The 22,319-nt window shown below is 50.2% G+C and overlaps 1 protein-coding gene across 10 annotated transcripts in view; it reads left to right on the top strand.

The window, feature by feature from the left end:
* RYR1 (ryanodine receptor 1) overlaps positions 1 to 22,311 on the top strand; it is a 109,796-nt gene extending 87,485 nt beyond the window's left edge. For all 10 annotated transcript variants that reach the window (XM_074314388.1, XM_074314387.1, XM_074314382.1 and 7 more), the window contains 17 exons: positions 6,949 to 7,290; positions 9,652 to 10,461; positions 11,157 to 11,221; positions 11,808 to 11,961; positions 12,887 to 12,973; positions 13,963 to 14,214; positions 15,057 to 15,187; positions 16,784 to 16,826; positions 17,929 to 18,059; positions 18,156 to 18,216; positions 18,612 to 18,758; positions 19,013 to 19,147; positions 20,787 to 20,943; positions 21,451 to 21,515; positions 21,601 to 21,701; positions 21,875 to 21,926; positions 22,074 to 22,311. In XM_074314388.1, coding sequence (XP_074170489.1) covers positions 6,949 to 7,290; positions 9,652 to 10,461; positions 11,157 to 11,221; positions 11,808 to 11,961; positions 12,887 to 12,973; positions 13,963 to 14,214; positions 15,057 to 15,187; positions 16,784 to 16,826; positions 17,929 to 18,059; positions 18,156 to 18,216; positions 18,612 to 18,758; positions 19,013 to 19,147; positions 20,787 to 20,943; positions 21,451 to 21,515; positions 21,601 to 21,701; positions 21,875 to 21,926; positions 22,074 to 22,169 — 2,829 coding nt within the window. In that variant the 3' untranslated portion in view covers positions 22,170 to 22,311. The remainder of the gene's footprint in view (positions 1 to 6,948; positions 7,291 to 9,651; positions 10,462 to 11,156; positions 11,222 to 11,807; positions 11,962 to 12,886; positions 12,974 to 13,962; positions 14,215 to 15,056; positions 15,188 to 16,783; positions 16,827 to 17,928; positions 18,060 to 18,155; positions 18,217 to 18,611; positions 18,759 to 19,012; positions 19,148 to 20,786; positions 20,944 to 21,450; positions 21,516 to 21,600; positions 21,702 to 21,874; positions 21,927 to 22,073) is intronic.
* The last annotated feature ends 8 nt before the right edge of the window (positions 22,312 to 22,319 follow it).

Here is a 22,319-nt window from a genome sequence, read left to right as displayed (position 1 = left end):
AGATAAGTGGATAAAGAACAGGTGGTACATACGTGTGTGTATGTGCACGTGTGTATATGTGTATAAAATGGAATATTATTCAGCCTTTGAAAAAAGGAAATCCTGTCATTTGCAGCAACACAAATGAACCTGGAGAGCATTCTGCTAAGTGAAATCAGCCAGTTAGAGAAAGACAAATACCTCGTGGTATCACTTACATGTGGAATCTAAAAAAAAGTCAAATTATAGGAACAGAAAGTAGAAAAGTGAGTGGTTTCCAGAGGCTGGAGGTGGCGTGCAGGGACAGGGAATAGGGAGAGGTTGCTAAAAGGGTACAGGCTTTAAGTAACAAGAAGAATTTTTAAAAAATAGGTAAAGATCTATCCCGACTGTTCAGAGCTTCACAAATCACAAGGTTTAATGGCATGTATACATTTTTGTAGCTCATTGTCTCTATTTTACAAAGTTACAAACAATCTGCAACTTTAAAAATGCATTGGTTTTATTTTTGAAAAGATAATACATTCACATGATTTAAAAAGTAAAATATAACAAGGTATGAAGTGAGAAGTCTCATCCCCACCCCTTTCTTAACCTACTCTTTCCCCACTCCCACTGCTGTGAGTAAACATTAATTTCTTTTGTATCCTTCCATCATTTTTTCCCAGATACTGTCATTGTCCTCCTTTCTTACATAATAGGTAATGAACTACATACACTAGTCTATATCACTTAACAATATATTCTGGAGATACGGGGAGTGTCCTCATTAGTTTTTTACAGGAGCTCAGTATTCCACTGTATATAGTATACGTATATACTATATACATATATACTATATGTATGTATATATACTATATGTATACATATACACTATACTATATATATACCATATGTATATATACTATATATACCGTATATAGTATATATATACTATACTATATATACACTGTATGTGTATATATACTATCCATATGTATAGTATATATATACTATGTATCTATATGATAGGTAATATATGTATATAGTTTATTTGATTATTCCTAGCTGATGGACATGTGCTTTGTTCTCAGTCTTTTGCTATTACAATGCATGCTGTAGTCAGGGCTGCCGTGGATAGTTGTGCAAGTTGTGCACTGTACAAAGGAGCAGTTTATAGCACAGATATTGTAAATGTGTACTGCAGCTTTCTAGCAGATGGAAGTAAGTGTGCTGAGGAAGGCTCCCTATGGGCTACTAGCAATGCTGGCTACAACAGTTACCCTTATGTACATCCATCATTCTGTATGTGCAGTTATATCAAAGATAAACTTCCAAAAGTGGGATTGTTGGGTTGAAGGGTAAATGCACTTGTCTTTTGGACAGATTTTGCCTGCCATTTTTCCCTCTTGTTAGCAACATGTGAGAGTACCTCTTTCCCCACAGCCTCACCACCAGACCACATTGTCAAATATTTGGATTTTTGCCAATCTGATAGGTGAAAAATAGTATTGCATTGCAGTTTTAATTCACATTTCTTCTGTTATGAAAGCAGTTAAATCATCTTTTCATGTTATTTAATACTACTTGTTCAGTGAAATGGCCATCCCCTTGGCTTATTTTTCTATTGGGATGTTGGTATTTTTCTTCTTGATTTCTAGGAGCTCTTTATATATTAACTAATTATAACTTTGTTAGTGATAGAAGTTGCACCTACTTTTCCAAGTCCATCATTTGTCTTTTGATTTTGCTTATGGTGGCATTTTTTTGGCCATGCAGGATACTTGATTTTTATGTAGAAAATCATTTAAAATATTGAATTACTTTTTCATGAAATAGGTAATACATGAATACATTCCCCTTGTAAAGAAATTGAGAACTTACAGCTATGATGGAGGTCACCTACGGTCCCCACCCCCAATCCTGTTCTCCTCCCACCACTCCGCAGGCTGCCACTGTTAGCCACTTGGTGAACATCTCTCCAGTTATTTGTTTCTGCATTTATGTTCATGTGTAAATTTGCATTAAAAAATATAGCATTGTTTTGTAGTTTCCCAAGTCCTTTGTGGTTAACAGAGTTCTTGACAGTTTGCAAGGCGCATCTCCATTGATAAGGACTTTGCAGATTCCGAAACATCTTCCGTTTGGAAAGCCCTTTCTGATGGTTGCAAACACATTTCAGGCTACTAATTTATTCTTGGGCAGCACTATTTTGAGATTTTCTTTATGAATTTTTAATCTGAAAATATTTGTGTATGTATCTCTAAAGACTTACTTTTTAAAAAATCTTTGTCGAGATAGAATTCACATACCGTAAAATTCAGCCATTTAAAATGTACAATTCAGTGATTTTTTTCGTATATTCACAGAATTGTGCAACCATCGCTACAATCTAATTTTAATCACCCCAAAAAAGAAACCCTGTGCCCTTTAGCGGTCACTTCCCATTTCCCCCACCCAAGCCCCTGGCACCCACTAATCTACTTTCTGTCTCTATAGATTTGCCTATTCTGGACACTTCCTATAAAAGGAATTGTATGATATATGTTCTTAAAAGGCTTTCCTTTTATTTAACAAGCCGCAAGGTCATTATCACTCCTAAGCAAAAACAAAATGAAAAATATCTGCAGTTATTTAAATCATTCCGTATATAGTCTGTGTTAAAGTTTCCAAATCTTATAAATATCACATACAATTTTTTGCAACTTCTTTGAACCAGGATCCAAACAAGGCCCACCCATTGCAATTTGTTGATATTTTTTTAATCCTCCTTTTATCTCCTACTTCTCCATCAGTTTTCCTTTTCCTGATAGTTTATCTGCTGGAGGCTCAGGTTGTTGGTCCTGTAGAGCAGCGTTGCCCGATAGAAATATGATGTGAGCAACATGGATAATTTAAAATTTTCTAGTACCCGTGCTTTAGAAAGAATAAAAAGAAACACATGAAATTATTTTTAACCACGTTTTATTTAACCTAGTATATCTACAACGTTATTTCAACGTGTAATCAATTTAAAAATTATTAGGTATTTTACGTTCATTTTTTTTTAATTTAATTAAAAAAATTTTTTCCCCTTTTTCTGCCTCCGCCCCCCACTCCGGTTCAAGCTGTTGTTTCTCAGTGCAGTTGTATAGGACACAGCTCCCTGGCCCACGCTGATATTATGAACCTTGCGCTCCCCACCGCTGAGGCAGTCCCTCGGCTGCTCACAGCAGCTCTTGGCTGCTCACTCCAACCTCTAGCTGCTCGAGGCCGCCCAGCTCCAGGGAGAGCTGTTGTTCACAATCTTAGCTATAGAAGGCGCAGCTCACTGGCCCAGATAGGATTCAAACCGGCGACCTCAAGCACGGTGCTTCCAACCACCTGAGCTACCGGGCTGGGCCGGCCCCTGTCCATTTTTTCATACTAAGTCTTCAAAATCCAGTATGCACGCATAGTTTACACTTTGAACACATCTCAGTTTGCCCCGGCCATGATTCATTTGCTCAGTAGCCACATGTGGCTTGTGGCTGTCATTACATAGTGCTGTCTTAGTTGTAGAGTTTCCCACAGTTTGGATCTGGCTGATACATCTTTGTGGTGTCACTCAACATGTTCCTCTGCCCCCTGTGTTTCCTGTAAACTTGGACTTAGGTCAAAAAGCTCAATAGATTCAGGTGTGGAGTTTTTGTTTCTGGGGTGTGTTTTCTTTGTGTTTTTTTTGTGTGTGAGCACCTTCTTTTGTGGTGCTGCCTCCATCCATCAGGAGGCACATCCTGTCACACTGTCTTTCGTTCTGTGATGTCAGTAGCCGTTTGTGTCAATGCCCAGATGCATTAGTTCATTCTATTGCAGAATGGCTATCTTCTCATTCCTAAATGCCTGACCATTTACCAAGCTTCATGTGGTTTGCCAGACTCTTCATTAATCTTTGTATTTGTACAGCATGCTTTTCTGTTTCTCTGTGGTTTAAAAGACAAGTTCAGGATTTAAAAAAAAAAAATGTGACCTTTTAATTTTCAAAAATTTTAACAGTTGTAAACTCTTCTCAGTTTTCAAGATGCTTAATTCATTTGACAAATATGTGTTGGGCACCTACTGTGTGCAGCAGTGAGCAAAACAGAGACCCCACCCTCAGAGCTGATGGCCCAGTGGGGAGGGGCAGATGAAAATAAACAAAATAATTTCAGATTATAATGTGTGGTCTGAAGAAAATTAGCAGGGCAGCATGCAAGAGAGCATGGGTGGAGTAAGCCCTGTAAACTGGGTGGTCGGGGAAGGTCCTCCTAGAAGAGGACACTGAAGCTAGGAGCTGAAAGTTACCATGTGAAGGTGCAGGGAGGTTGTGGCATCCCATGTGAAGGGGACAGCAAGTGTAAAGGCTGCAAGGTGGGAATAGAGGGATGCAAAGGAGGCCATGGGGCAGGAGAGGGCTGTTGTGGGGGAGAGAGGAAGAAATAAAGTCTGAGAGGTGAGGGGGACAGATGTGCAGGGACTTGTTGGCTTCAGGGAAGACTTTGACTTTGACTTTTAACCTGAATGAGATGGAGCCAAGGGAGGATTCTGAGTTGGAGTTGGGGGGTTGGGGATGTGGCCTGACTCAGATGTTTCCAGAGTCCCTCTAGCTATGTGTGTGGATAAAGGGAGAGCAGGGAGATCAGGAAGGAAGTTGCTGTGATGGTCCAATGGGAGACAATAGAGGGTAAAACCAGGTGGGAGTCATGGAGGGGGCAGAAATATAGGGGTCCTTGACCTGTTGAAAGCAGGGCTGACAGATTTGCTGATGGATAAGGTGTGGCTGGTGAGAAAAGAGAGGAATAAAGGATGACTCAAAGATTTTAGCTTAAGCTGCTGGGTGGGTGGTGATGCTATTTCTGAGATGGGTAAGTCTGTGAGAGGAGAGGTTTTGAAATCAAGAGTTTAGTTTTGGCTATTTCCAGTTTGGGGTAGAGATTCACAAAGAGATGTCAGCAGGGCTTCAGCTGGAAGTGTCTGGATTCTGGAGAGCAGTCAGGGCTGGGATGTAGATTTAGCCATCATTGGTGTGGGATGGCATTCAGAGCCTTGCGTTTCAATGATATCTCCATGGAGAGTGTATATTTAAAGAAAGGGATATAAATTTCAGGTTTGGAGTCCCCTAATCTTTAGAGGTCTGGAAGAGAAGAAGACTTCAGCAAAGGAAACTGGTAACAGAGAAGAGAGTATTTCAAAAGAAGGGGGTGGACAAATGGACGATGACAAAGAGAGAGCAGCAAATCATAAGAGCAGAGGCCAGAACTGAGAATGGAGGGGACGGAATCCCAGGCCTCTGTGGGAGGGAGGGGAGGGTGCTTTTAAGAGAGGCAGTGTCACACTAGTAATTCGGTGAAGGGAGGAAAGAAGGTGAAGAGTTCCTGTGTGATTATGTCTCCACGCTCTGCGGTTTCTAGAGCCCTTCATGATTTGCAAAGCATGTTACTCATTTAGAAAGCATTTTGCAAAGTTCTTGGCTACAAAGCATTTTTTTGAGACAGAAAATTTCGCTTTTGTTCATACCCCAGAGCAGCATTTCTCAAACTGCATGTTGCAACCTACCTGTGGGTCATGAAATTTAGTTAAGTCATGACCAGCATCTTTAAAAATAAAACAGAACATTATAGAGTGTGTTGCATAGCAAAAGTCAGAATTGTGTTGTGAAAACTTTGTGTTGTTGTTTTTGTTTTTGTTTTGGTAAAATGTATTCTTACTGTGGGTATAGTCAAAACATTTGAAAACTGCCCTAGAGAGCCTCTTGCAAAAAGTGCATAGGAGATCAGCACCAGAATGTTCAATGAAACTGGAAACAACCTCCATGTGCATCATCAGGAGAATGAGGAGTGTTCTATTTATACAACGGGAATACTACACAGCAGTGAAAATGAATTCATTTGATCTATATATCAACAAGGATCGATCCTGAAAACACAGTTGAGTGAAAAAAGCAAGTTTAAAATTACATAATTATAATAGCAATTCTTTCAATAAAAAAATACACAAGATATTGGATCTATTTTTGTGTGTGTGAGAAAATGATGGGATAAAGGTTGTAGACGTATTGACTCACATTTGGAAGGATACACTAAGTGCAGAATAGTGGTTACCCTCTGGGAGGGTGGGGGAAATGGAGCAAAAGAAGGATACACAGAGGGCTCCAATCATACCTGTAATGTTTTAGTCCTTAAACATATAGTATTTGAAAAATATGTCATCGTGAGCATTTGTTAACTCTGGGTGATGGGCATGTTACTCTTTATTCCCAGGTGAAATTCAGAGGCCTCCACTGTGTCAAGTGTCAATATTTAGTTACTGGAAATGGTTGGGGGGAGGGCCTTGAGAAAGCGGCAGAAGTGGTGGCCTGTATCAGTCAGGGCCCTAGCCTTGAGGGGGCTGGCTTGGAGGAAAAAGTAGTTACCTAACTTGGAGATAGAAGGAGCTATGTGGACAGGGCTGCAGGACTCACCTTGGAGTGAGGGACACAGCCAGTACAAGGAGGAGGCCAGGGCCAGGGAGAAATGCCACACTCAATTCTCCTCCTGCTTCCTGACCCCAACTGGATGGTCCCCACCTACAGCCAGAGGGCTAAGAGAGCCTCTGGTCCAGACCATGGGTGCCATTAAGCAGGTGAAGGGGGGAGAGGGAGGAAGGATGGACAGTGGGCCTTCAGGGACATACCATGATGGCACATAGAGAGCACGGGATATCATCTCTTATCATTTACTAACAAAGTGCTGAATTTCATCAATTCACATCTTACCGTCTCTGAAAATGGAATATATCTTACAGTGGGTGGCAGCTCAGCTTTGTGGAAATGAAGCATTTTAATGACTGGTGCAGCCTTGGTCATGCCAACCTGCTGAGTGTCAGGCTTTGGGTGCTGGTGATATGATTCTGGACTTTTCTGTCTTTACGAACAGTCCATAGTTGTTTTAAGAGGAGCATTGAGGCTCCCTAGGCCAACCCTCTGACCATCCCCTCACCCCTGCCCACCCCTAGGCCATGGACAGCCAGAAGCAGTTCACCGGTCCAGAAATCCAGTTTCTGCTTTCGTGCTCTGAAGCAGATGAGAATGAGATGATCAACTGTGAAGAGTTTGCCAACCGCTTCCAGGAGCCAGCTCGCGAAATCGGCTTCAACGTGGCAGTACTGCTGACCAATCTGTCGGAGCACGTGCCACACGACCCGCGCTTGCGCAACTTCCTAGAGCTGGCCGAGAGCATCCTCGAGTACTTCCGGCCCTACCTGGGCCGCATCGAGATCATGGGCGCCTCACGCCGCATTGAGCGCATTTACTTTGAGATCTCAGAGACGAATCGCACCCAGTGGGAGATGCCACAGGTCAGCGTGCATGCTCACCTTCCGGGGCTTCCGGGATGCTCCTCTCAGTCTTTGACCTCACATGGGGCTGTGCACGCTTTGCACATCTGCTCACCTTTGTACATGCAGCAGCATCAGTGTGCCCTCCTTGTGCCTGCTCACACACCATGCCTACCACTTGCATACTCACCCTGGGAGCCCATATGGTCCTGATGCAACCAAGCCCGTGCATACGGGAACCCACATGGTTATACACTCCTTGCTCACCTTCCCAGCAGCACCTGGTATGCCCTCTCTTGGCCCTGGCCTATCCATGCCCACTCTGCACATTCACCTTGGGGACCTGGGTGGGGGGGATTGTTGGCCCAGCCCTCACCAGTCACCGCGTGTGCCCCAGGTCCTAGCACACAATGCCCAATCCACTTATTCTGGGCCTACATGTAGGTGCACATCTCTTGCACACTCACTCGGATGTAGCCCTGGCATGCCATACGGTTGTCCACCCCTCACTCATTCACCTCCCACATGCCCTCAGTGTAACCCTGGCACACGTGATTACCCATGCACATTTGGACCACGCTCTTAAACTTGCCCACAAGAGCTCCTGCATGGCTTTGGTGGCCAGGCCTCCTTGGCCTGATGTGCCCTGTCTCAGCCCCTCCTATGCCCATCCCACAAATGTTTGAATACCCCTTACACTCACATGGCCCTGGTACACCCCCACCCACGTCACACACTTAGCTTGCGTGTGGTTCCCGTTGGCCACTTTCTCCCACTCCCACATGCCCCTCGCATATACTCAGCCCCCATTTCCCTGGTGGCCTCCTGCTCACACACATTGCAGGCCAAGCCTGCGTATCCCTTGCATGCTAAGACTGTGGACCCCTTGCACACCCCTTGAACTCACACTTCCCTTTTGTTCCTCAGCTGCTCCCAGGTACCTGCACACTCCTCCCACATGCTCTTGCACACTTCTTCCCACTTCACACTTGTAGCCCATGAGGCTTGTACTCCCATCACTTCAACAACTGGGCCCCTCGTGTCTCCTTCTCAGTGGGCACCTGGTTCATGTCCACCTGGGCTCATCTCCCGCATCGAGCCTTGTCCTTATGTTCTGGGCCCTCTTGCACTGACTCCCCGGTTCCCCTTGTACACTCATGCCTGCCTCACATGCACTGATTCTGTGAATGGTAGACCCCTCCCACACTAACACTGCCCCCCCATTTTGGCCCCCTGCCCTTGTGTGCCTGCCCCGTGTGCTCGTGTCCACAGTGCACACGGAGCCCCACATCGTGGCATACTTCCTAGTTCTCCCATGCTGCCACACCCTCCTCACACCGGCTTCTTCCCTGAGTCCCTGGCGCTCTCTCACAAAGCTTTTGCACATCAGCCCCCACACATATTCCACAGGAACCCTCAAGAGTTGGCACACTCACCTGTGTCCCGTGGGGCACCACTGCATACTTACCTCCCCAATCTGGCATAAAAGTGGTTGCACCATCCTTGCACCTGGGTATCTGTTGCATTCACTGCTGGCCCTTCACACTCCTGTCCATTCTGTGGGAGCTCTGCCCGCCCCTTTGCCTGTCACGTGCCCATGTGACACTCATTCCCTTAGTGTTGTTCCTTCAAACACTCACTGACTCTCGCTCACCCTTTCCCATTCCCACCTTCCTCTGCTGGTCAGGAGTCTACATGTTGGTGTAGACATGGAGTACTCCTGCAGCAGTCTAATAGACACTAGGTAGCATTTATTACGTGCCAGGCGCTGTTCCAACCCGTCAGCATCTATTAACGCATTTAACCCTCACACCAACCCTAAACATAGGTTCCCAATTTACAAAGGGGGAAACTGAAGCCCAGAGAGTCACGTCTAAATCACCCAGTTACTCAGTAGCAGAATCAGGATTTGAACCCAGGCAGGGTGGCTGTGTAACTGTTTTGCTCAGGCACTATGCTCTGTCTGTAAAAGAAGCTAAAATCCTATTCCAGAGCCAGCTTGTTGGGAATTCGAACCCCGAACCCCACATGTGCCACCTCTCAGCTGTGTCACCTGGGGCTAGTAGCTTTCTGGGCCTCCATTTCCTCATCTGTAAAATGGGGTTAGGAGCCCCTACGGTTTTTTTTGGGGAGGATTCAATGAGATAATATATGTAAGATGCCTGGTACAAGGCCCGGCCTTGTTGAAGTTCTCACGAGAGTACCTACTGCGAGCGCTATATATGTTTGCTATTAATAACGAAAATGACGAATTTTGCTTTAAATTATTAAAGTACAATTAATAAGCATGTATTTAATACTGCTATTAATAACAATGCGTTCGAGCGGAGGCTGCTCCAGTGACCCCTTGTCCCCCCACCTCGCCCCTCGCCGGCTCCTCAGGTGAAGGAGTCCAAGCGCCAGTTCATCTTCGACGTGGTGAACGAGGGCGGGGAGTCCGAGAAGATGGAACTCTTCGTGAGCTTCTGTGAGGACACCATCTTCGAGATGCAGATCGCCGCGCAGATCTCGGAGCCCGAGGGCGAGCCCGAGGAGGACGAAGACGACGGCGTGGCCGAGGCGGGCGCCGAAGGCGCGGAGGAGGGTCCGGAGGGGCCCGAGGGCGCGGAGGGGCCGGCGGCGGCGGGCGCGGCGGCGAGCGCGGCGGCGGCGTTGGCGCGGGCCCTGCGCGGGCTCAGCTACCGCGGCCTGCGGCGGCGCGTGCGGCGGCTACGGCGGCTGACGGCGCGCGAGGCGGCGACGGCTGCGGGCGCGCTGCTCTGGGCGGCCGTGGCGCACGTGGGAGCGGCGGGCGCGGGGGCGGCGGCCGGCGCGCTGCGCCTGCTCTGGGGCTCGCTATTCGGCGGCGGCCTCGTGGAGGGGGCCAAGAAGGTGACGGTCACCGAGCTGCTGGCTGGCATGCCCGACCCGACGGGAGACGAGGTGCGCGGCGAGCAGCCAGCCGGGCCCGGAGGCGACGCGGACGGCGAGGGTGAGGGCGAGGGCGCGGGCGACGCCGCCGAGGGCTCAGGCGACGAGGAGGCAGCGGCGCACGAGGCCGGCCCGGGAGGCGCTGACCGGGCGGTGGCCGTGTCCGACGGGGGCCTCTTCCGGTCCGAAGGGGTCCCGGGAGGACTTGGGGACATGGGTGATTCGACGTCGGTGGAGCCGCCTACGCCCGAGGGCTCCCCCATCATCAAGAGGAAGCTGGGGGTGAGAGTGCAGTCGGGGGCTTCGGGGTTTGGGAGAGATTGGGGGTAGAAGGGACGAGGGGGAAGAGAGACTGAGAAACAGGGACGCACAGAGGGAGAAACGGGAGAAAGCCTGAGAGGGACACTCAGAGACACAGAGACACAGACAGAGAAATGGACTCAGATGCAAACCTGGAAAGAGGCTTGGGGTTGGGGGGAAGGTGGTGTTTTTTGGAGAGACAAAGGAAAAGATACCTGGAGCCACAGAGAGTGAGAGAACCTCAGACCCACTTAGAGGAGAAACAGGAAGGACCAAGAACTAAACAGATCTGACATAGGGTCGGAGACGCGGGAAAGACCCTCAGAGGTAGATGGTTGTGGGGAATTAGGTCGCCCACCTGACCAAGACAAGACCCCTATAGCATCGTCAGGCCCGTGGTGCCATGAGGTGCAGTTGTCAAGGGTATGGGAAGCTAGGGGGGAAGAGTTCCACTTGGAGTCGGCCTGATCCAGCACAGTGCTTGGGCAAGGTGCACCACCTCTCCGAGCCTCAGTTTCCCCTCTGTGAAGTGAGAGTTATAATCTCTCTTCCTTCTGGTGGGGGGAGAGTAAAACTCAGGCGGCCCAGGGGAAATGACTGGAAAGACACAAAGGAGCAGGGCAGCACTGAGTGGTGCTGGGATGGGGGCTCGGCCCTAATGCTCACCCTGCCGCCAGGTGGGTGGAGAGGAAGAGGAGCTGCCTCCAGAACCAGAGCCGGAGCCAGAGCCTGAGAAAGCCGAGTGAGTGGTCTTGGGGCCCAAGGGGCCCAGCCCCTATCACTGCTTCCCTCCTGGACTGGGAGCCTCCTGAGGTTAGGGCCCAAGCCAGGAGGCTGTGTCTTCAGCATCACCCAGCCCAGGCCCAGAGGAGGGGCTCTGTGAAAGGGAGGAGAGAAATGAATGCTCCTTTCTTACCCCCAAGCCTTTGTAAGGCCGTCCCCTCCACCCAGAACACCTTCCCCATACTTCATCTCAGTCTTCCTCATCTTCCCTGTTTTAGCTCGTAAGTCTCTTTCTCCAGGAAGCCTACCTTGACACCACCCTCCTAAGTTGAAGAGGTGTCTCTTCTGGGCTCCCATAACCCCCTGAGCTTCCCTCATGGCAGCCCTGACCAAACTGGGCTGCGACTGCCTGGTGATGGGTCTGTACCCCATTGCACTGGAACCCCATTAGGACAGGGCCTGAGTTTGTCTCATCACTATGTCTCCAGTACCATTGACACCTGGGCGAGGCATGGGGTGGGCCACCAGTGTATGGCTTTGAATGAATGAATGAACGAACGAACAAATTGCCCAGATACCTCCTCACTCTCTGTCCTGCCCTGCAGTGCCGAGAATGGGGAGAAGGAAGAAGTCCCCGAGGCCCCACCAGAGCCCCCCCAGAAGACAGCACCTCCTCCACCCCCTCCAAAGAAGGAGGAAGCCGGAGGCGCTGGCCTGGAATTCTGGGGAGAGCTGGAAGTGCAACGGGTGAAGTTCCTGGTGAGGACCCAGCAAGGGCACACTGAAACTGTCTTCACACCACCTCTTCTCCCCATCCTGTTCTTGAACTCACCTGTACCAGGCTGGGGAGAGAGCAGAGATTGTCCCCAGACAGAGCCAGGACCTAGGCACAGGGCAGCATTTTCAAGTAGTCCCCATATGGCTTCTCAGCCTCTCCTAGCTAATGATCCTTATTTGAACCTCCACACCTTTGCTCATCTGGGACCACCTGCCCAGGCTTCCCACCCCCATCCTCTATCCAGAGCTAAGTCCCATTGAGGCCAGAACTCTGTTCCTCCAACCATGGCCTGTTTCTTGGCTGTCGGCCTTTAGGTTGGAGCCACCACGCCAGCCCCAGCTACTCCTGTTGGGGGAACAACTCAGCCAGGTCAGGAAGAAGGGAGGGCAGGGTGCAGGGCTCTGCCTGTCCTGTCTGCTTTCCAGGCCCAGCCTGACACAAGGGGCTGAGGGAAACATTTTGGACGTAAGGTAGTTCAGTGAGGGTTCGGGGCAAGAATGAAGGATGAAGAGAAAGTAGAGTGAAAAAGAGGTAAAACAGACAGGGGAGCAGCAGAGTGGTTGGGAGCATGGACTCTGGAACTTGACTGCCTGGCTTCAAATCCCAGGTCTGCCACTTCTTGGTTATGTGCCCTTGAGCAAGACATCTCACTTCCCTGAGCCTTAGTTTCCTTATCTGTGAAGTGGGTGTTTCAGCAGTACCCACTTCATGGGTTGTGAGAATTAAACAAGTTCATGCAAATAAAGCTCGTACCCCAGGACTTGGTATACAGTAAGCACTCAATAGGAGGTTGTGGGACCAGATATTGAGGACCCAGGTGCTTGTATTGTGGGTGAATGATGGAATGGATTCTCCGGGGAAGAGGGTGGACTGTGAGCTCTCTCTGTCTTTCTCTCCTCATCTTAGAACTACCTCTCCCGGAACTTTTACACCCTGCGATTCCTTGCCCTCTTCTTGGCATTTGCCATCAACTTCATCTTGCTGTTTTATAAGGTGATGGTCATGAGAGTCCAGGAGGATCTGCTGTGAATGGGAGGCTTATCCCCTAACAGGTTCCCAGGGCCTCTGCAGTTTACCAGGGAGGAGGTGTTGGGCTCAGGGTTCCCAGCAGGGTTCAGGCTGGACACTTGGATCTTGGGACCCTCGTGGGGGTGCGTGGGGGTGTCTGGTCCATCTGGACAGATGCCTGAGTGCCTGCGGGAGTTAAAACAGGGAGCTGGTTCTGGGTTCCCTGCTCAGCTCTGCCACTTGCCAGCCCTGTGCCCCTGGGTGCAGGCCTTTCCCTTGCAACACCCACTGATTCAGTTAAGCCTTTTGGCTTTCATGTAAGCTAAAGAGAAACTTGTATGGAGAAGGAAATGGGCAACTCATGGAATGGAAGGAAAGGGCTAAGAATTAGGCCTCCTGAAGGACAAAGGGACCTTTGGGGTCTAGATAACAGGACAGAGAGGTGGTCTAGCAGAGTGATCAGAGCATGGCTTCTGTGAGATTGAATCCTGGCTCTACCACACACTGGCTGTGTGATGTGAGGGAAGGTGCTTAAACTCACGGTGCCTCAATTTTCTCATCTGTAAAATGGGATAATAACAGCTGTGAGGATTTATATGTGTAAAGCATTTAGAATAGTACCTGGCATACAAAAAGTGCTGTATAAATGTCAGCTGCTACTAATTTTAGTATTAGTGTTAATATTAGTGGTCAGTCTCTAAGGGGCTCAACTATCGGGATGATCAATTCTGTTTTCAGTCCTCCTGTCATTCAGTTCAATAGTCAAATTCCCAGGACAGAATATGATATGCTAGCTAGCATCTTGGGCCCACCCCTTGATCTTGATTGACAGTCCTGCCGAAACTGTATCTGACAGGGGCCATGTCCAACTTCAGAAATGGAGGCTGTTAGTTTTGTTAGTGGGTTCTGGATATGGCAGACCAGGTACCAGGACACCAGGGTCCCTGCCCTGACTGACCTCTGCCCCCCTTCAGGTCTCAGACTCTCCACCAGGGGAGGATGACATGGAAGGCTCAGCAGCTGGGGACCTGGCAGGAGCCGGGTCTGGCGGTGGCTCTGGCTGGGGCTCAGGGGTCGGTGAGGAAGCAGAGGGCGACGAGGATGAGAACATGGTGTACTACTTCCTGGAGGAGAGCACGGGCTACATGGAGCCTGCCTTGCGTTGCTTAAGCCTGCTGCATACACTGGTGGCCTTTCTCTGCATCATTGGCTACAACTGCCTCAAGGTGGGCCATGACCATGGTTCTGGGAAGGAGCTTGTGTGTTGGGGGTGGGGGTGCTGGGGCACTGGCTGAGAGGACCTGGGGCTGGTGCAGCGGGATCTCATACAGAGGTTGGGACAGAGGGGGCCTGGAGTTGGAGTAAAGGCTAGGGGTTTCGGTACAGGATTGAAGATAACATTCAAACTGGGAGGTGATGCGGGTCATGGCTGAGGAGCCGGAGCCTGTGACTATGTTATTTCTGGATCAAGAGGCAAAACTTGTCATTGGGAATAGTATTTCCTGCATGTTGGTTAGTTGGTGAATTAAGATCTGTGGGAGTCTATGGGGTCTCAGACATAACGGGGGTACTAAGGTGGGGATGTGGATTCTGACATTAACTATGTCTGAGGTTTGTGGTGCCCCATTAGGAGTGTTATGAGAGTTGCAATTTGAATTCCGTAAGATCTGACTTTTAGGAAATCTTAATACTTCAGGTATTGGATGAAGAGAGTTCTTTTGGCTTAGAACTTTTGCATATGCTGTTCCCTCTGCCTGGAATGCTTTTCTCCACTTCCACCTCCTTTCACCTGCCTCTGTTTTGTTCATCCTTGAGCTCTGAATTCAGACCTCCCTCACTTGGGAAGCGCCAGGCTGCATCAGGCACCACTTCTGGGCTCTCCCATTTTTCTCCCATCTCAGCTCTGACTCCTCTGCCCATGCTTCTCTATCAGTATCCTAATGACTCTGGGAAGGCTCCTGTGATGTAGGGGCTCACCAAGGCTCCAGCGTGATCTCCCAGCTCCTGCTGAAGCTGTGCTCTCTTGAGGTGCCTGACGCCCACCCCTTTGCCTCTCTGCAAAATCTAGGTGCCCCTGGTGATCTTCAAGCGGGAGAAGGAGCTGGCCCGGAAGCTGGAGTTTGACGGCCTCTACATCACCGAGCAGCCTGAGGACGATGACGTAAAGGGGCAGTGGGACCGTCTGGTGCTCAACACGCCGTAAGGGCCCAACCCCCACCTCAGCGTGGGTGGGGGAAGCAGAGCTGTGTTTTCACTCCAGTTGGTCTGGGCCTCAAAAGACCGGGGTTCTGGTCACTGCCAGCCCTGACTCATTCTCCCCAAGCCTTGGTCTTCTTCTCTGTAACATAGACACATTTCCTGTGCATTAAGTTACCCCTGGGGGTGCTGGTGACACATGGAGATTCCTGGGCCCTGGCCTCGGAGATTCTGGTTCAAGTTGGAGACCAGGAACCTGTATTTTAAACCCTGTCTCCCTGTGGGATTCTCACCCAGGTGCCATGAGTGAGAAATGTGGTCATTTGGCGTTTAAACTGAGCCCAGACAAGGAATGAGGGTGTGTGAGGGCAATATGGTGGGAGTGGGGACCCCCGAAGTGCACTCCCAGCCCACTTCCCTTTTCCACCCAGATCAAGTCCTGTTTCACTTGTCCATACAAGGGGTCAGCATCGTAGAGGGGAGACATTTCTAGAATAAGAACACCAGGTCAGGTTTGAACCCTAGCTGGGAATTCTTGGTCAAGTCACAGCCTCTGTGCCTCAGTTGCCTCACTGTAAGTGGGGCTAAATAATAGCACCAACCTCACAAGGATCTTGTAACCATGAATGTCGTTTCTGGGGCACAGTAAGTCCAAGATAAAAGTGGGAAGTTATTTTATTATGGGGTCCTGCCTTAGAGGTGTTGTGAGGAGGGAGAGAAGTTACACCAAGCACACCCGACGCTCTCATTGTCACCATCAAAGGCACAGTTAACTCACATTCAAGTACACGTGCTTAACAAAAAGAGAGACATCTGTTTAAAATAGTGTCTGTCCAAGGTATTGGACTTCTAAATACCATTTCCCATGAAAAGGAACTAGACTCCTTGGAAGAGTGGCAGATTTCAGGGCTGGGGTGGGAAAGTGCAAGATGAGCCTGGATTATCCTGTTGTGTCAGAAAGCAAGGATATGCTTGATGAAAAATGGTGCCGTGCTGACAGGACCCAGGCGCCAGCTAGAGGGATGCCCACTGGGCAAGTCAGGGACAGTGTGAGCATCAATAAGAACAGGAAGTGCCATGAATTGAAATATATCAAATAGGTCGAAATCCATGGAGTCATGATAAATTTCCACTCTCCGCAACCCCCCAAAAAGAACACTCATTGGCCACCTTTGCAGGGTGCTAGGGCATCAACTCATCAACTGGAAAATGGTAAGTAAAAGGCCAGAGTCATCAAATTAAGACAGTGTGAGAAGGCACACCATTCCCCTGGAGCTGGAGCACGGCCAGGCTGCTGACTCAGGGTCCTCCCCACCCTTCACACGCAGGAGCCTCCCCACCTGAGTGCAGGTCTGTGTCTTTGCACATGCGGGCTCTGAATACAAGCCACCTGCCTCACCTCGGCTCCGTCAAAGATGGCAGTGGGGGTGATGGTTGACCTGGGGCAAACTTCGACAGGCCTGGGGTCTTTAAAGCCGGACCCCGAGTGAGAGTGTGAGGTCCCATGTAAGGAAAGCATTGGAATTTCAAACCACCCTGGCCTGACTGGTGGCTCCTATTCCCTCCTGTCCTGACATCTTGCTGTGTCTCTCCCGACAGGTCTTTCCCCAGCAACTACTGGGACAAGTTTGTCAAGCGGAAGGTAAGAGGACATGGATGGGGAGGTGGCAGGGCCTCCTGAGCTGGTCCCTTCCTGCCACCAGGCTATTCCAGCTCTGTCGAGGACTTGCTTTGTGTGCAACTTTGGGCAAGGAGCACCTCAGTTTACCCATCTGGAAATGGGCACGATAATCACCTCTCCCTCTCTGTAATGAGATGATACATGTAACGAGCATAGTATAGTGCCTGGCACAGAGTAAGTACTCAGTGAATACTAGCTTTGAGGGAGGAAGTGAGGCATACTCTTTTAAGCACACAGACTCTGGAGCCAGAGTGCCTGCTTTTCTACTCCTAGCTGTGTCAACCTTTCTGTGCCTCAGTTGCTCTCATATTCAAAGTAAGGTAATAATAGGGCCGACTCCACAGGGCTGTAAAGATTATATAACCTACTATGTGAGCAGTATCTGGCACATAGGAAAACACTAGATAAGTGTTACCGTCATTTATTCACTCAACAAATGTATGTCGAGCCCCTGCTGTGTGCCAAGAACTGTTTCAGGAACCTGGAATCCAGCAGGAAGCACAGCAGTGATTATGACCTTGAGTTGGAAAGACAGAGAATGAACATATCGATAGCAGTTCAGGTGGTGATAAGTGTGTTCGCCAAGAGAGGTTGCTTTTCGTTGTAAGGTGCTTGGGAAAGGGCAGGCTAATTAAAAAGAAGGTGAGGGAGTGAGCCAAGTGGAAATCTCGGGGAAGAATGTCCAGGGAACAGCCAGTACAAAGGCCCTGTGGCAGGAGTGTGCCTGCTGTATTTGAGGAGGTGGTCGGTGTCTGGAACAGAGGGAGTGAAGGTGTGAGTGGGAGGAGATAAGTTCTTAGATGATAGGGGACCCAATTATATACAATCCTTGCCTACCTACCTAATAAAAAACACTCGATTAATTTGGCTAATGAATCAGCTGGACCTTTATCACTTTTGGACCCTCCCCCTGAACATCTGAACAAAGCTTTGGCCCTTTCCTCCAGAAAAATGCACCCCCAACTTCTCCCACAAAGTTCAGAACGTCCTCAGAACCACCCATGCTGGCCATGGCTGTCCCGCCTCCAGCCATGTCTTCACAGCCCCACGCTGTCCTGCACAGGTTCTGGACAAGCATGGGGATATCTATGGACGGGAGCGGATCGCCGAACTGCTGGGCATGGATCTGGCCACGCTGGAGATCACAGCCCACAATGAGCGCAAGCCTGAGCCCCCACCCGGGCTGCTTACCTGGTGAGCCGGGCAGACCCTGCACAGGCCTGGGGTAGGCAGGTGTGGCCAGGCTCTGACGCTCGGGCATCTGGCCATCCCTCTTCCCCACCCGCACAGGCTCATGTCCATCGACATCAAGTACCAGATTTGGAAGTTCGGGGTCATCTTTACAGACAATGTGAGGAGGGTCCTGTAGGTGGGGAGGGACCTGCAGGAAAACGGCCCTAGGAGCACGGGGGGGCTCCACCCCCACGTATCCCGGGCCAGGGACTGAGTCCTAAGCCCCTATGCACCTCTGATCCTAGGGTTCCTTGTGACACTCCCGAGGCTCCTTTTTGCCCAGAGTGCTCTTGAATTTCCAGACTACATCCTCTGCGGAGTGTTCCCCACCTCTCCCCAGGATGGCTTCTCCCCCACAGTGCTCCCAATCCTTCAAGTCCTCCCCAGCAGAGATGGCACCCTGGCCTCCAGAGCACTCCCAACCTCTCGCCAGACCCCCTGGGTGGCCTGTGTCCCAGAGTGCTCCCCTCGAATTTCTACATGCTCCCTGACCCCCAACCCTGTGTCCCACAGTCTTTCCTGTACCTGGGCTGGTACATGGTGATGTCCCTCCTGGGACACTACAACAACTTCTTCTTTGCTGCCCACCTCCTGGACATCGCCATGGGGGTCAAGACTCTGCGCACCATCCTTTCCTCTGTTACCCACAATGGGAAACAGGTGGGCGAGGACCTGACGGAGAAGTGTGACCCTGGCAGGGATGAGCTTGGCAGTCTGAGTAGGGGTGGAGGAGAGTGAGGGCTGGGCTGCAGGGGTGAGGAGGGGCAAGTCTAGGCCACCGAGCCAGGGTGGGTGTGGGTAGTGAGACTGTGGGGGGGAGCCACGTGGGCTGAACCCAGGTAAGGGCCAGGAAGGCTGGGCATGGGGGAGGAGCCAGCCGAGCCGCGGTGCTGACCTGCCCCTGCCACCCCCAGCTGATGATGACTGTCGGCCTCCTGGCAGTGGTGGTCTACCTGTACACCGTGGTGGCCTTCAACTTCTTCCGCAAGTTCTACAACAAGAGCGAGGATGAGGATGAGCCTGACATGAAGTGTGATGACATGATGACGGTGAGCCCCTCCCCCAGTGCTCTGGGGCCAGTGACTACCCATCCCTGACCCTTAGTTTTCTCATCTGTAAAGGGGGTTAATAATAGTACCTGCCTCGTAAACTTAACTGTGAAGTTTCAGTGAGCCGATACTTGTGAGGTACTTTGAACAGTACCAGGCACATAATCAGTGCTCAGTAAATACCAGCTTCTGATGTACTGTTATCTGAGCCTTTAAAGCTATTATTATTGGAAAGGCTTTCAGGCAAAGTGCCTGTGCCTTGTGGTTTAGGACAGGTTTCTCAACCTCCCCATGCTCTGGTGCCCGCCCCCCCCGCCCCCCCCCCCGTCAAATGGGTGTATAGTAACAATACCTACAACCTAGGGTTGCTTTTAGGACTCAGAGGTCCTCCCTGACCATCTAAGACTTAAAAGTCTGAGAATAGTGCCTGGTGTGTTAAGGATTACACAGATGTTAGCTACTGTCCTGATCTAGAATTAAAAGTGTCCCCCAGAGTACCAGCATGCCGCACAAGCTTGCATTTTCTCTTCTAATGGTGGTCATAACCCAAATTGACTTTAACCTACCAGAGGCATGGACCACAGTTAAAAGACTCATGTGAGGCCTTTATCTGAGAAGATGGTCTGTCATCTGGCGCTGTGCCCTCAGGTCACAGTCCAGCTCCTCAGCCTGATATTTGAGACCCCACCAGACCTGGTCTTGCCACTCCTAGCCTTGTTCCCATCATAACCACTGGCCTGAGCTCTTACTCAACACAACTGGGTTCTCTCACTTCCTGGGGACACAGAAAGAACAAGTGTGCAGTCTCTCTCAAGGGCCAGGCAGACTGTGTCCCCCACTCTGCTCAGAATTTCTCGTGGCTCCCTAGAGCCATGTGGATGAAACCGAATCCCCTCACCATGGCTTACAAAGCCAAGGAGAACCTAGCCTTGCCTGAGTCTTACCACAGTGTTTCTTGCTTTTTTGCACTCTGGCTTTCTGGTCCCCTTTCACTTCCCCTAAGGCCATGTATTTCCTCCCAACTCAAGCCCTTTGCTTCTGACATTCTTCTGCTTCCCACCCTGGCCCTACATGCACACACACCCCTTTACTTGACCCCTCACCTTTCAACTTAAATGCTGCCTCTTACAAGAAGCCCTCTGTGACCATTGGCTGGACCTCATCTCTCTTCCTGCTCTTTCTCACAGGAGCTCTATTTTGTAGCTTCGCTGAACCTCTTTCAGTTCCCCACAGGAGCAAAATATATTTTTTCCTCCCCACTGGTGGCGTAGCACATGCGGCTTTCTCTGTCTGGAACAGTCTCTCCCACCTAACACCGCCTTCAAGTTCCAGCTCACACATGTCCTCTCTTCCAGGAAGCCTTGCCTGATCACCCAGGCTCAGGCTTTCAGAGCTTCAGAACTGCCTGTGCTTCCTCCATCTCAGCCCGAACACACTGTTCCTCACTCATCCCAGCCCTGACCCTATCACAGCTCTGTCACTATCTGATGCCATGTTTGTGAGCCCTGTGAGGGCAGGACCCAGGGTTGTCTCGGTTATCGCTGTGTCTCCTGCCCCCTAGCCCAGGGCCCGGTAAGTACGTGGTGAATGTCGAATGATCTCATGTGTGACCAATATGCTTCTCACCCTCCACCCACAGTGTTACCTGTTTCACATGTACGTGGGTGTCCGAGCTGGTGGGGGCATCGGGGACGAGATTGAGGACCCAGCAGGGGATGAATACGAGCTGTACCGGGTGGTGTTCGACATCACCTTCTTCTTCTTTGTCATCGTCATCCTGCTGGCCATCATCCAGGGTCAGTGCCGGTCGGGGTTGTGGGAGTGTCAGTGCCCAGAGGCAGACTAGCTCCTTTAGGAGTACAGGCCCAAGGGGAGGTGGCTGGTTAGAGCAGTTGGTTAGAGCGTGGTGCTGGTAGTACCAACGCTGCCGGTTCGATCCCCACATGGGCCACTGTGAGCTGCGCCCTCCTATAGAAATAAATACAGGTCCCGGATCCAGTGCGCCTGGATCCATACCCCAGCTCCTCTCCCTGCTGTAAGACTTTGGGCAAGTCACCTCTCTGGGCCTCAGTTTCTCCATCTGTGCAATGGGGATATTAATGATACTAACCTCAAAGAGTTGTGAGAATTAAGTCAATTCATAGGTGTTAAGTGTCTGGCTCATATTAAGTGCTCAGTGAACACTAGGTATTAGTATTTTTAGGAAGCAGGGTGAGATTAGGGATGGGGGGATGGGAGGCTCAAAGGTAGGTAGCCAGAACTGGGTCAGAGATTGGGCCCTGACTTGTACCCTGCCACTCCAGGTCTGATCATTGATGCTTTTGGCGAACTCCGAGACCAACAAGAGCAAGTAAAGGAAGATATGGAGGTAGGTCAAGTCTGGGGCCAACCCAGAGGGATTATGGGACCCTGGGGGGCAACTGAGCAACTCTGATATCTCCTGCCCCCCACAGACCAAGTGCTTCATCTGCGGCATCGGCAGCGATTACTTCGATACCACACCGCATGGGTTCGAGACCCACACGCTAGAGGAGCACAACCTGGCCAATTACATGTGAGTGTGGCCCTGCTGGCCAATCAGGAGGATGGGGCATGGCCATCAACAGCGGGTGGGGGGCTACTGGGCCTTGACCAGTTAGGGAAGGGGGTGTGGTTCTAGGTGTGGATTCCCAGCCAGCCAATCAGGAGAAGGTCCTGACCTGTATACCGCTGCCCTCCCCTCCCCAGGTTTTTCCTGATGTACCTGATAAACAAGGACGAGACAGAACATACGGGTCAGGTAAGGGGGTATTAATGGGAGGATAATGGGCAGGGACATGGAGAATTGTAGTATAAGGTCAATCAGCAGGTGGCAGTAAAAAGCTCATGTCAATGTCAAGCATTTGAAGCTGTGACCAACACTCCTATTCCCATACCCCAACCTTAGGAGTCTTATGTCTGGAAGATGTACCAAGAGAGATGCTGGGACTTCTTCCCAGCTGGTGACTGTTTCCGCAAGCAGTACGAGGACCAGCTTAGCTGAGTCACCCCCAGCTGGCCCTGCACCCCCACCACAAGTGCCTTATTCTCACAGCAAACCCCTTAGCCCCCAGAGCCCTCCCCACAAGGCGCCAAGCGGAGAGTGACCATGTACTGGAGAAATAAAATCTGTGCTACACCCCTAACATCAGTG

This window comes from Rhinolophus sinicus, linkage group LG11, assembly GCF_036562045.2.
Source record: "Rhinolophus sinicus isolate RSC01 linkage group LG11, ASM3656204v1, whole genome shotgun sequence".
Lineage (NCBI taxonomy): Eukaryota > Metazoa > Chordata > Mammalia > Chiroptera > Rhinolophidae > Rhinolophus > Rhinolophus sinicus.
This window is presented reverse-complemented; position numbering and strand designations above follow the sequence as displayed.